This window comes from Pogoniulus pusillus, chromosome 40 (genome assembly GCF_015220805.1).
Source record: "Pogoniulus pusillus isolate bPogPus1 chromosome 40, bPogPus1.pri, whole genome shotgun sequence".
Taxonomy (NCBI): Eukaryota; Metazoa; Chordata; class Aves; order Piciformes; family Lybiidae; genus Pogoniulus; species Pogoniulus pusillus.
The window spans coordinates 203385-216780 of record NC_087303.1 but is presented as its reverse complement, the minus strand read 5'-3'; the positions used below and the strand labels follow the sequence as shown (position 1 = coordinate 216780).

At 45.5% G+C, this 13396-nt stretch overlaps 1 protein-coding gene across 3 annotated transcripts; it reads left to right on the top strand.

Moving 5' to 3' along the window:
• The first annotated feature begins 30 nt into the window (after positions 1 to 30).
• CCDC47 (coiled-coil domain containing 47) lies at positions 31 to 13217 on the top strand. Of its 3 annotated transcripts, XM_064174665.1 has the most exons (14): positions 31 to 519; positions 642 to 709; positions 2201 to 2467; positions 2592 to 2699; positions 4398 to 4572; positions 4890 to 5011; positions 5496 to 5561; positions 6419 to 6520; positions 7688 to 7798; positions 8357 to 8442; positions 10055 to 10113; positions 10777 to 10886; positions 11049 to 11216; positions 11514 to 13217. In XM_064174665.1, the coding sequence occupies exons 3-14, from the start codon at positions 2207 to 2209 to the stop codon at positions 11592 to 11594; spliced, it is 1449 nt and encodes a 482-aa protein (XP_064030735.1). In that variant the 5' UTR covers positions 31 to 519; positions 642 to 709; positions 2201 to 2206; the 3' UTR covers positions 11595 to 13217. The 3 variants fall into 3 exon arrangements, with proteins under 3 accessions (XP_064030735.1, XP_064030737.1, XP_064030736.1); XM_064174667.1 differs by lacking the exon at positions 642 to 709; XM_064174666.1 differs by lacking the exon at positions 31 to 519 and having other exon boundaries at positions 563 to 709.
• Positions 13218 to 13396: the final 179 nt, after the last annotated feature.

Sequence of the window (13396 nt, the reverse complement as noted above, 5' to 3'; positions counted from 1 at the left end):
TGGGCAAGCATGGGCGCTCTGGGCTCGCTCTCGCTGGTGGCCTCAGGGCTCTGCAGGGAGTGTCCGGGCCCGGCTGAGGCTGCCTCTGCCGCCGCCCGCTCCCGGTCACGTACGCACGGCCCCGCGCGCAGTGCGCATGCCTCCGCCACGCCGAGCACGCAGCGCGCGCTGCCTGCGGCCGCGGGCACCCAGCGCAGGGCGAGGGTCAGGCCTGGTCGGCGGCGGCGCCGCGGCGTGACTCAGATAACGCGGTCCCGGGCCGGTCTCGAACCTCCGCGACGACAGCCCTGAGCCCAGCCGGGGCTGCCACATCCCGCCGCTGCCTCCCTGGGGCGAACGGGCGAGCTTTGACCTTCCCCACTGTCCCTTACGGGCCGGTTTCGGCCCCATAGTTTTCCCGCGAGGGGCGGCCTGGACCTGAGGGCAGCGCTTGTGCGGGGCCTCTGCTGTGCCCCGCGGGAGCAGGCGGTGCTGACAGTGGCAGTGGGAGAGCCTGGGGCTCCACGCACTCTTCCAGGGGTGAGAGCGGGGAAGGGTGAGCAGGGCTGTGGGGAGTCGGGTGTGTGGGGCAAGGAACGGGGCCTGCGTCCCGCGGCGGCGGAGCGAATCTTAGTCTCGATAACCTTGACTTGTGCCCCTAGAAGAAGCTGGGAGCGCAGGCGTGTGCCCGGATCCCTGGTAGCACCTGCTGTGGGTGTCCCCGCTTTAGGTGAGTCGCGGTGCGGCCCGGCCCAGCACCTCTCCCCTCCCTGCCGCCTGTGTGGGGCTCGGTGGATGAACGGACTCTTGCAAGGGGAGGTCGGTGTCGTGTGGATGCGGGAAGGCTTGTCACGGTGTCTGTGCTTAGAACCCGTTCTGCTCTGACAAGCCGCTGAGTTAGGACTGCTCAGGTTTCCCCTCATCTCTAGTTCAGCTCCCTCTTTGGAACTGGCTGCAGAAGTTCTTTTTACATAAAGCTTTAGGGAGTTGTAGGGTCTTCTGAAAGTGGAGGCACTGAAATAGTCTCGAAATTCGTACTGTGAAGCTGTTGGCATTGGGCGGTCGCTCCGCTGCAGTAGTGTTTTTAACCTCTTAATGCAAACTCTGTCCTTGAATAGAGTATGGGGTTTTTGTTTAATCTCATCCAAAACTGTGACATGCTTGAACAACGTGCTGAATTGGTGTATTTCAGTCCTGATTAATGGTCTCTGAACATGTTATGCTCGGGCTTTTGCTAGCATGGGGAGCCTTTGACAGGTGTTTAGCTGTCCTTGTCACGTGTAGCAGTGAGTTCCCTATGTGTGGCACTCAGAGGAGTGATGGTCTAGTTTGGGAACAAATAATTTCTATTTCAAGTTTTTAAGAGAACACTAACATTCAAGTTCTCACTCGGATCTGCTTCTGTGAGGGAGCAGAATGAGTCTTGCTGCCGAGTCTGATCCTCCACAGGCACTGGTGAAATGGGGGAGCAGGGCCGCTGCTGCTCGATCAGGCTTTGGGTTTGGACCTTGGTGATGGTGGACTCCACAGGCTGCATGGGAGACTGGGACTGGTTTGAGATCAGGCAGAGGAAGATGAGGGCCAAAAGAGATTAACAAACTACAGGTTTCTGGTAGGTCTGTGGTCTCGTAAACCACAGCATGCCCTGGTTTTGGGCCCCAGTGCAATTTTTTTTTTTGGTAGAGCTTACAGCAGAAGCTTTGTCTCAGAACAGAAATAGTGCTGGATGTTTTGGGACCTCATTCTGAGCATGCAGGCCAGAGTGTCAAAGATGAATGCATTTAAACTAATGGAGCATTGCTGCCTAAATTAATTAAATACATTTTAAGATGTAGTGCTGTCATTCCCCTTTCACTGATCTGACTGTGTCTAGTCGCTAACTGATAACGAGCACAGGCACAGCGAGTGATCTCCAGAGTGAGCTGGCAATGCTGACTGTGTTTTGTAGTGGAACATCTCCACCTGCAGAGCTTGCTCATCTGAACAGCTTGGCCAGATGTAAACTCACTGGTGCCTCAGCTGCTCCTGCTGCAAGCAAGCAAGTCCAGACCCTCATTTCAGAACTGCTGCTTCTTGTGTTCATTTTCTTTAGGCAAGAAGATGGTGGGACCAGGAAGGGATTTCTTTCTGGTCTGACTGGTTGTGCTTTTAATTTAATCACACTTCCATCCTGAGGTGTGATTTGGCATTTTAGCAATGTTGGATTCTATTTTTTTTTCAGTGAAAAATGAAGAATTTCTATATTTTAATTGCTGTCCTGTTCATCCCATGGAGTTTTTCTTTGGCAAAGTATGATGAGTTTGAGGATGGAGATGACATTATGGAATATGATGATAATGATTTTGCTGAATTTGAAGATGTTAATGAAGATGCAGTCACAGAGTCTCCTCAGAGGATCATCACTACAGAAGATGATGAAGAAGAAGCCACTGTAGAGCTTGAAGGTCAGGATGAGAATCAGGAAGACTTTGATGATGCGGATGCACAGGTAATGCCTCATCCTCTTCCTCAGTGTTTCTTAAGAGTCTTTCTACATCTTTGTCATTTTTTCTTCTTGGATTTTGCTTGCCAGGCTTTGGATTGTCAGCCTGTTTGTTATTTTTGTCCTTTAGGAAGGTGACACTGAGAGTGAACCCTATGATGATGAGGAATTTGAAGGCTATGAAGAGAAACCAGATGCATCTCATAGCAAAAATAAGGAGCCCATAACAATAGTTAACGTAGGTAGAAGTATTTCTGTTTATTTTAATGCTAATGACATTGTTGCTGTATACATGTACAATAGGACAGAATTTGCTGTTGGAATTAACAAAAGAGAGTGCAGAAACAGAGAAGTGTAGAGAGCAAGAATGCCTGAAAGAATGTGACACGTTAGCAGCAGAACATAATCCAGGCGTGCCAGCTCCCAGTTCTGTGTCTTTCGGCACTGGTTCTGTATTCTGTGTCCAGAGAGCAGCAATGAAGCTGATGAAGGGTCTAGAGCCTGAGGGAACTGGGTTTGTTCAGCCTGGAGAAAAAGGAGGGTCAGTGGAGACCTTACTCTCTACAGCTCCCTGAAAGGACTTTGGAGCCTGGTGAGAGTTGGTTTCTTTTCCCAAGAAACAAGCAATAGGACGAGAGAAAATGGCTGCAAGTTGTGCCAGGGGAGGTTTAGGTTGGAAATAAGAAACCATTTCTTCCTCGAAGGGGTTGCCCAGGGTGCTGATGGAGTTCCCATCTCTGAAGGTATTTTATGTAGATATGGTGCTGAGGGATGTGGTTTAGTGGTGATTTGGTAGTGTTGTGTTACTGGGTGGACCTGATGATCTTAAAGGTCTTTTTCAGCCTGAACAGTTCTGGGGTTTATACTACTTTAGGCTGCAACTCTTGAATTAAAATTTCAAGGCAGGTGCCTTTGGTCTCTTGATGTTTATTTTCAGCTGCCAGAACTGCAGTCCTTGGATCAATTCTGTATTCAAATTGAGCATTGTTAATTGGGGTATGGATCAGGAGGTTATTAATTAAAACAGACCTTCTGAACTCCAGCTTTAATCAAAGCAGCATATAACTTGGCTTCTTTTACCCATATAACTATGGGGAGGAGTGGAGGAGCTGAAACAGTGAACTCCATTTAATGGAGAGGAAAAGCAGATGTCCCAGGTGGTTTGGGTGCTTTGTCAGTACGAATCTGAGGTGGTGATGATGATGTGCTTCTGCTAAACTCTGTGTATTTTTAGCTTGTTGATGGCTAAAGTTTCAGACAAGTAATTGACTCTTGATGTTTTTGAAGCCTGTCCCTCTGTCCACCCTGAGTCAACTTTTTTCTTGCCTCCCAAGAGAGTCTTTTACAGAACAATCAAGTGCTTGAGACCTGCATTTTTATCCCTGAGGTCTCTTTTCAGGAATTGTGCCTAGCCTTGGCAGTGAAAGTGAAGGTTTGGTTCCTTCTCTGGCTAAAGGGTGATACAGTGGTAACAGAACAACTAATTACTCTCTGAAGATGGCAAGGTCAGGCTTCCCTGCTCCTCCCACAGCCTGTGTGTGGCTCTTGCTGGCATCCTGAAAATGCCATTTGGTATCACTTTGGATTCCACCAGAAGTTAGGCGCTGATCAGATAATGCTGTGAGGGGCAGGACGTAGAGCTCAAACAATCAGTGGGTTGAAAGGCTGGGCTGGTGGCACTCTGAGGGAGACATGCTAGCATAGGCTCACTTGGAAGAGAGAAGTGTTTAGTTTGCTTAGCCAGGTATTTTAGGAATGCTGTTGTCAGTTGTTTCCTCTGTGATTACTGTGTCCCAGCAGAGCCAAACGCATTGAGTAGGCTTAGCTTTGTCCTGAGCCTTTTTGAAGCTTGTTGCTATGTTTGGGGTGAAGCTTCTCCAGCACTTTGCATATCATGTATGGAATCTGTTCATTTGGTTTCGATTGCTTCCCACAGGTCCCTGCTCACCTCCAGAACAGCTGGGAGAGTTATTACATGGAGATCCTGATGGTGACAGGTCTTCTTGCTTACATTATGAACTACATCATTGGGAAGAACAAAAACAATCGTCTGGCTCATGCATGGTTCAATACTCACAGGGAGCTGCTAGAAAGTAACTTTGCTCTTGTTGGTGAGTTCCATTATGACTAGGATCCATTTTTAATTTGTGACTAAAGCTAATTTCAGAGCCAAATGTAGGCTGCAGTGGAGAGTGACCTTTCCTAGGCAGATGCATGATAGCAGTGATGACAGCTCTGGGTGTGGAGAGATAGTGTGGCAGTCTTCTAGTGCTGAAATTGGGTTATGGTGTAGTATAAATGACTTAGAACCATTGCAGTGATAATGGAGTAATTCAGCAACTACTGAGCTCTAAGCCTACTGATGAACTTTGGTGTGTACATCTGTGATTTTCACATTGCAGTTCTATTTATTTGTTGTGTTCCTCAGGGGATGATGGCACCAATAAGGAAGCTACAAGCACTGGGAAACTAAACCAGGAAAACGAACACATCTATAACTTGTGGTGCTCTGGAAGGGTGTGCTGTGAAGGAATGCTCATCCAGCTCAAGGTAAGGATGGGGGACTTTGTAGCACTGTTTATCAGGAACCACTTTCCAGATTCTAGAAGCTTTTCCATCTGGTGTGAATAGCAAGGAGTCCCAGCTTGCCCCTTTGGCTCACATTCAGATACAGAGCTCTGATTGAACACATGAAAGGAGGACTGATTGGACTAGAGATCCCTATGGGCTGTACTCTGCCCACCACAGCAGGCAGGAGAGTAGGCACAGAAAGATACTAGAAACCAGAAGTACATCACAGCCTGAAGAGCACAGCTGTCATTTAGAGGGGCTTAGGAGTGTTGGAGGAATGGACCAACAGCAATTCCAAGGAAATACAGTAAGAACAGAGTTCTGCACCTGAGATAGAGCAGCCCCACGTGTTAGTTTGCCCCCTAACACGAGGGAACAATATCCTGTTATTCCTTGAGCCCCACTGGTGTCAGCTGGTGAAGTGCTTCACTCTCGTGCTGTGTTTACAAACCTGTGTTTTTAGTTTCTCAAGAGACAAGACCTGCTGAATGTCCTTGCCCGCATGATGAGGCCAGCTTCTGATCAAGTGGTATGTACTCAGCCCTCTAGATTAGCTGTGATGAACTATTGCATTCCTCTAGCTCTGCTCTGCTGCTTTTGATTTGTTCTTGTGATGCACAAGTGGCCTGCTAGGTGTCTTTCTCAAGTATTCTGTATCTTCCAGTTCAGTAACTGTCAAAATGATTGACAAGAATAACTTGCATTTCTTTTCCACCTGTGAAATACAAACTACTGGTGACTGGAAGTTGGTTTATCTATGAGTTTATTGTTTGAGTGATTTTTGTGAACAGTCTATCATGCTTCAAGACCTCAACTTGGTAAGAAGCAGTTTTACAGTCAGAAATACTCAATGATTGTTCTACTTGTTCAGTCTGCCTAATAGAGCTGTGCTGCTCTGGATCCTGTAATGCTACTTTTTGCCTTGCTGGTGGAGGGGAGAGTAAGCTTTTAAGTGGAAAAATGCCAAGAGGGGTTATGTTTGGAAGAACAGTAACTATGTGCACTGTGAATACTTCTTCTGTGCACCTATAATTGCATCTGCTTATAATATATAATAATTTAGATATTGGCAATTGCTCTTCAGCAATGGATATCTGCACAGCACATGAGCTTGCAGCTCTAGTTACTTTAAACTCATTTGCTCGACAGATTCCCATTGCTGCATTACAGGAGGATGCACTCTGTGTACTAAAAAAGCTACCTCACCTTAAGTCACATTGAGAAGCTTTAAATCCACAGCCTTTATTTTATCTGTCTATGGCCTTGCTCAGTCTTTGCTCTTATGGATTAGAGTCATAGAAGGCCCAAGTTTCCATTTGGCCTGGGGTCTGAAAGCAGAATACAATGTATTGACCTGATAAGGGCTAACAACCTTCTGCCCCACAGCAAATAAAAGTAACAATGAATGATGAAGATATGGACACCTACGTGTTTGCTGTAGGAACCAGAAAAGCACTGGTACGACTTCAGAAGGAGATGCAGGACCTGGTATGTGTGCACCTTGGGATCACTGACATGATAAATGATAGGGTAGAAAATCCTGTTCTGAAGGTTGTATATTTTCTTGAGAACAGCTGAAAAGTTCCTACCTGTGGGAATTTGTGGCTGGGAAAAAGACTTTTTTATCTAATGAATGTAAGTCTGATGCCATTAAAAACCTGAAGTTAGCCAGGTGCTGGCAGAACTACTGGAAAAGAGGCACTGGAAGCCAGCTTACATCTTTTGGTGTGTGATTCATCTGAGAGGAAGCTAAAATATATTGTCAGGATACAAATGAGTGTCACTTCACCTCCAGCAGTTCAGACTTTTTAACTGAGGGCAGACCTCATTCGTGTTGACAAAGGTATGAAGGGCAGTGCCAGGAGGATGAATCCTGGCTCTGCTCCTCAGTGAAGCCCAGTGACAGGACACGGAGCAATAGGTATAAGCTGGAGCAGAGGAGGTTCCATGGGAACAGAAGGTAAAGCTTTTTCACTGTGAGGATGACTGAGCCCTGGAACAGGGTGCCCAGGGAGGTTGTGGAGTCTCCTCCTTCAGAGACATTCAGAACCTTCCAGGACGTGTTCCTGTGTGACCTACTCCAGGTGATTCAGCTCTAGCAAGGAGGTTGGGCTGGATAATCTTTCAAGGTCACTTCCAACCGCTGACATTCCGGGACTCTGAAATGTAAACTTAATTGGTAGTATGTGATATAGAAAGTTTGGGTCTAAGTCATCTGCTATGATGTGGTCTGCAGTGGACACCTTCCATATGCTCAAGCTCTGAGGCTTGCACGGAATCCAGTGATAACAAGCAGTGGTTTGGGAATCTTTTCTTCTGTAACTTATCTCGGGTCACAGTACTGAAGTGTGATTGGTGGGATGCCAGACAGCAAACAATGTAAGCAAAATGCCTTCATCCTCTCTGAGCATACCAGCATGGGTGTTTTAGATCTGGTTTCTCTTTTTCCTTCAACTCCTGACTATTGAAGGGAAATAACTTTTTAAATACTGTTGGTACCCCACTTTTACTTTGTGCTTAAACTGTTCCCAGCCAGGCTGAGTGACTGAGCTACTTTTTGAGATACTTTTAGGGGTCTCACTGCTGAAACAGTTCAGTCTGAATAAGATACTTAGAAGCTTGTGTTTAATTATTTCCCCTTGATCTCTAAAACAGAGTGAGTTCTGCAGTGATAAACCTAAGTCTGGTGCAAAATATGGGCTTCCAGATTCACTGGCTATCTTGTCGGAGATGGCGGAAGTCACAGAGGGAATGATGGACGCTAAGGTAACCTTGAATCAATTAGTACAAATCCTCTCTGGTACCTCTGGCCCTTGTGCAGAACAGTTCTCATTTATCTCCTGTTAACAGCAGGAAAGCCCACGACACTAGTGAGAGCTAGGAAAATCAAGCCCTTAAGGAAGTTTAAGGACTGGGAGAAGGATGTAGTTTGCACATATTTATTCCTTTTACACAGCAAGTGTTAGTCTGACTTGAACTGCAGATTTCAAACTGCCTTTCACAGCCTGGAAGTACAGCTTCAGCAGGCAGTCTGAAGGAGGGTGGTGATGGTGTGTTTGTGCAGATCCTCAAATCTGACACCTTCTCAAAGGAACTGGGAAATCCCAACTGAGAGCTGTGTATCTGGTATCTGAGTTGCTCACGTTGAGGCCCATTCTAGCAAAAGCTAAAAATATTGTCAGTTTAAATTGCAGTGTCATTGTGGCAAGCTGAGCACAGCAGTTGTCTGAGCGATATATGTAGACGCTTTGGCAAAGCCACGTGGAGTGGGCAGGCTGCAGATGGATTGGTGTTGGGAAGATCTAACCCCAGTTTCTCTTGCAGATGATACATTTCCTCACACACTACGCTGACAAGATTGAGTCTGTCCAATTCTCGGACCAGTTTTCCGGTCCAAAACTTATGCAAGAGTAGGTACAGCATTTGATCTCTCCTCCCAGCAGCTATCATAACACCAACCAAAATAGAGGCTGACAGACTTGTTTGCAGTGTGAAGCCTGTTGGAATGCACACAGAGAAACAGGGAGTAAAGGTGAAACAGAATAAATACGCTCCCAGTGGCTCCAAATGCTGCAGTAGTTGAGAAGGTGAAGGTGTTGTATTGCCTTAGTATTTGGTTTTGTGGGCTGCTTACGTCTTAGTTTGGGCAGCTACAAACTCCAGCCAACACCTGCCAGTGACAGTGTATGCAGCTGCCTGGAAGACAATGGAGTAATCCCACTGGAAGTGTATGATGTGTTAAGAGTTTGAGGCTCCAGAAATAACTTCAGGAGGAGAACATTAACCCAGATGCTATTTGAGTGCATTGAGAGCTAGATTTAAGGAAAGTCTGCAGTGTAAATAAAACCATGAAGGTTGTTTGCTGTGTCCAGCTCACAGGGCTGAGCATGCTGCTGTTGAAACCATTGCTTGGGAACTTGTGTTCAGGCCAATTCTCAGCTCTGCTGAGAAATGCACAGATGCATTTCTCACACAGAGGCTCTTCTGTTTCTCTGAGCCTCCTAGTCTAGAGACACTTTTATCTGCTGCTTCAGAATTGCCTGGTGGTGGGTGATTTATCTTCTCTGAATTACTGTGTAGGTTTTTGCAAGGGTGCGTTATGCTCACAGGGATATTAATAAATGATCCTTATCAAAATTGAAGTTGTTCTCCAAAAAAAAGGAACATACTTTGGTTTAAATCTAAGGTAGCAGCATGTGTACCCTGTACTGAAACTGGGCTTTGGAGGATCTTGGAGAGAGTTTCTTGTTCTATACAATTCTTTGAAAAGAGGTTGGAGTGAGGTGGGAGTTGGTTTCTTCTTCCTAGTAACAAGTGATATGATGAGAGGAAACAGCTTCAGGTTTCACCAGGGGAGGTTTAGGTCAAATGTTAGAAGAAACTTCTTCACTGAAAGGCTTCTTAAACACTGGAACAGGTTCTGCAGGGAGGTGGTTGAATCCCCATCCATGGAGGAGTTTAAAAAGGGCAGACATGTGCTGAGAAACATGGTGTAGCGCCAGCCTTGGCAGAGGTAGAGAATCTGACTCAATGCTCTTAAAGGTCTTTTCCAACCAAACTGACTGATTCTATTATCTGTGAAGTGCAGGTCTGACATCTGTGAGAATCATGCAGGGTTTGAGGCAGTGCAGAGCTGAATTCTTTAGAAAATGGTTGGGTTTTTCCCTAACTGGTATTTGTAGAAGATCTGTTGGGGCATAACAACAGGGCATAAAGCTGAGTGGTGCTGAAATACACAGGCTTCTCGGGGCTCAAATGACCTCTGACTCTCACACTGGCTGGTGGTGCTGTGAGGATACCTTTTCACTGCAGTGCTTTTCAGAATACACTTCAGGAATCTGAATAGTTTAGCACTTAATTTTGGGTCACCACAGCCAGGTTTCTAACCTTGTTTATTTTAGTCTTGTTTATGTGTAGTTCACAAGTGACTCTTGGTTCTTGTCGAGGTTCTGCTTCATGATGTTATACATTTTGTATATCTCTGTCCTCACTCATTCCAACCGCTTTTTTCTTTCCTACCAGGGAGGGTCAGCTTACAAAACTGCCCGAAACTAAAAAGACTCTTTTGTTTACATTTAATGGTAAGATAACTGGGAGGGAGGAGGGTTGTGGCTAGGGAATGTGCTTTCTGTGCAAGTCATCTACAGAAGACAATATAGGACTTTTTTTTTCAGTGCATGTAACAAGATCACTGATTGATTTAACCAGTAGACGGAAGGCAGCAAGAACACTGAGGGCATCATCATAAAAAAATACTCAATCTTACCATTATTGATTGTAGTTTATACTCTTATGTCTACTGCTGTGTCTTAGGTCACCACTGGAAGGTGACTTTTTAAGCCACACACCTTGCAGTTTGAGCTTGCACAGTTAGCTGGTTAACTCTGCTTTGAAAAAAAACCAAGCCTGTTTGGAGTCTTTTAGAAAAGGCCCATAGTTCTCTTCAGAATTCAAAGCCATAGCTTCAAGTGAAGCTGATGTCAGAGCCTGAATTCAACCCTTATGTTTGTGTTCCCTGATAATAAAGCTAAGGACTGTGTGTGGGAGATGTGCCTATCACTGTGTGAGGAATCCAAATGGAATCTCCAAAGCTAAATGCCTCTCTTAGTTGGTTATTTCCTTCTAAAGAAGAGGATAAGAGGTTCTTTCTTTCACAGATGGTAGGAGCAATAAGGAAAGGGCATTGTAGCAAGCAGAAAAATCCTGTCAACCTCTCTGAATTAACAAGAAATTCTTTGTTCCAGTGCCTGGGTCAGGCAACACTTCCCCAAAGGACATGGAGTCTCTGCTGCCTCTCATGAGCATGGTTATCTACTCCATTGACAAAGCAAAGAAGTTCCGTCTGAACAGAGAAGTGAGTAGTGTGTAATTCTCTGTCTCCTGAACATCCTAGGGATTCATTCCCACTGGATCTCTCATCTTAAGAGTCTTATGTTTGCAATGTGACTACTAGAAGTACTGCGTCTTGCTGGTGGGGAGATCCACATTAACCACATTTGCTTTTCTCTGTGAAAAGGGTAAACAAAAAGCTGACAAGAACAGAGCTCGTGTGGAAGAGAACTTCCTTAAGCTGACTCATGTACAAAGGCAGGAGGCTGCCCAGTCTCGCAGGGAGGAGAAGAAACGGGCAGAGAAGGAGCGGATCATGAACGAAGAGGATCCTGAGAAGCAGCGGCGGCTGGAGGTGAGGTGGAGTTTCGGATGATTGCCAGCTACTGCCCAATTTCTCCTGCAGTCTGTCCAGGACTGCCTGAGGGTACACCAGTGATGGCCAACTTCGAGTCCTTATTGGGGGGAAGGCAGATTACACTCAGAGCATATGCTGTTGCCTTCGGAAACATGCCAAGGCTCCCAATGATCTGGGTGGAACTGTGAAGCCAAGTGCTGAAGGTCTTTTTTCTGTCTGGCTCTTGTGAGATGATCAGTTTGCTCTTTGAGGAGAATCAGCCATGTTCACTCCTATCTCTGTCCTTGCCTGCAGGAAGCTGCTCTGCGGCGTGAGCAGAAGAAACTGGAGAAGAAGCAGATGAAGATGAAGCAAATCAAAGTGAAAGCGATGTGACTCCCTTGTGAGAAGCATCTCAGTGCCACCTGCAGAGTTCTAATCGACAGGGTACAAAGATCTACTGAACTCCATAATTCTCTGCTTCTTTGGACACTAGTAGCCATTCAGAGAAATGTTCCTTGCATTGGTGTAACTTAAGTATTGCAGCAACGTGCAGGTGTTCGTAGAAAGCTTTGTCTTGGCAGTTTCACTCCAGGTGGGATACATTTTTTTTGCTACTTGTCTGTTTAAAAAAAAAAGAAAAAAAGCAATATTTTTGAATGCTCTTTGTCATTTGTTCTTTAGAACAGAAGATTGTAAACCTGTCCACGTCTGCTGGCAACATGTTCATACTTTATTTTTAAACTTTGGGTTTAGTTATTAGGAGGAAAGGGTGGAAAAATGCAGGGAGGAAAACTGCACAGTAAACATTGTGCATTTATTTGCATCAGGCTTGTAAAGGCACAAAATATAGAACCTTCCATACATAGTATGGATTCTTCAGGGATTTAAGCCCAGTAGAATAGATTGCTGCCTTCTTCTTGTTGTTGTTGTTTTTAAGAAACAAGGGACTGAAACACTATTAGGTCACCTAGGGGCATGATGGACGTGTAAAACACATAGCTGGGTTTTAAACACAAAGAAATGGAATAGATGAAGTTTCCTACTTGTGGTTTTGAATGCTGCAAGCTTAATGCAATGTGAAGTCTGTAATGTCAGCGTGGTGTTTCTTCAGGAGTGCATGATGAGTTAGCAGCTTCAACGAGCTTTCCTTGAATGTTTCTAGCTGGACTAGTTTTCCTCCAAAACCTTTTTTCTCTTGATATGAGCAGCTGCTGCCTAGCTCACTTCAGCCAGAAACTAGATTCAGTGAATTATCTCTGGATGTGTTCCTTTGTGACCTGAGCTAGATTGGGGTCCTGCTCTGGCAAGGGCATTGGACTCAATGATCGCTTTGGGTCCCGTCCAACCCGTGACATCCTGTGATCCTGTGATGTCTCAGTTTTCCCAAGCAAGCTAAAATGTTTCAGGGGACACTGATCCTCTTCATCTGGTAAGTGATCAGGGGTTTCAGTAGAAAGGGGGAGAAGGAAGTGAGTGCCCTGTGCAAGCACTTCGCTGACTGAGCGTGCTCTGCATTTTATAAATGCTTCCTGCTGAGAAGGAATTTTATTGTTGCTTATAACAGACTTTTAAAGGGTTTTGTGGGGAGAAATGTCTCGCATTTTCCTCTTTGATACTTTCATGTAAACCTGGTTCTGAGGCAATAAAATGAGCGGCTGTTCCCGCAGCACTTGCTTAAAACTTCCTGTTCCAGCATAGGGCACTTCACGCCGATTTAAATGCAGATGCCTGTAACCTGATCCGAGCAAACGAGTTAGTTTTATAACAGTCGGTAAAACGTAATTTAAAGCCAAGCCTAATGTAGATTATGTGAAATTTTAGCACTATTTAAAGATGGTAACAGTATTGTTTCAAAGGTTCTTTTGGAAGGAAATAAGTAGTTGGTGCTCTTTTGAGTAAATGGACAGCTTTCCTGAAGTCCCATATGTCTGTGGGCCATGGCAGCTAATTTTGTAATATGAACATTCACCTTGAAAAAATGAATCTAATGAAGAGTAAAATAGAATTGAAACACTCCACCTGCTTTACTTTACTCGACTGGACTCTGTGTCCCTTTCCTTTAGTCGAATCTCAAACCCTCCTTTATCCTGCGTTACCTCTGCTGCAGCAGTGGTGGGATTGATTTAGGAGAGGCTGAGAGCCCTGGGCCTGTTGAGCCTGGAGCTCTGCTGAAGGGTCAGCAAGAGCTAAAGGCC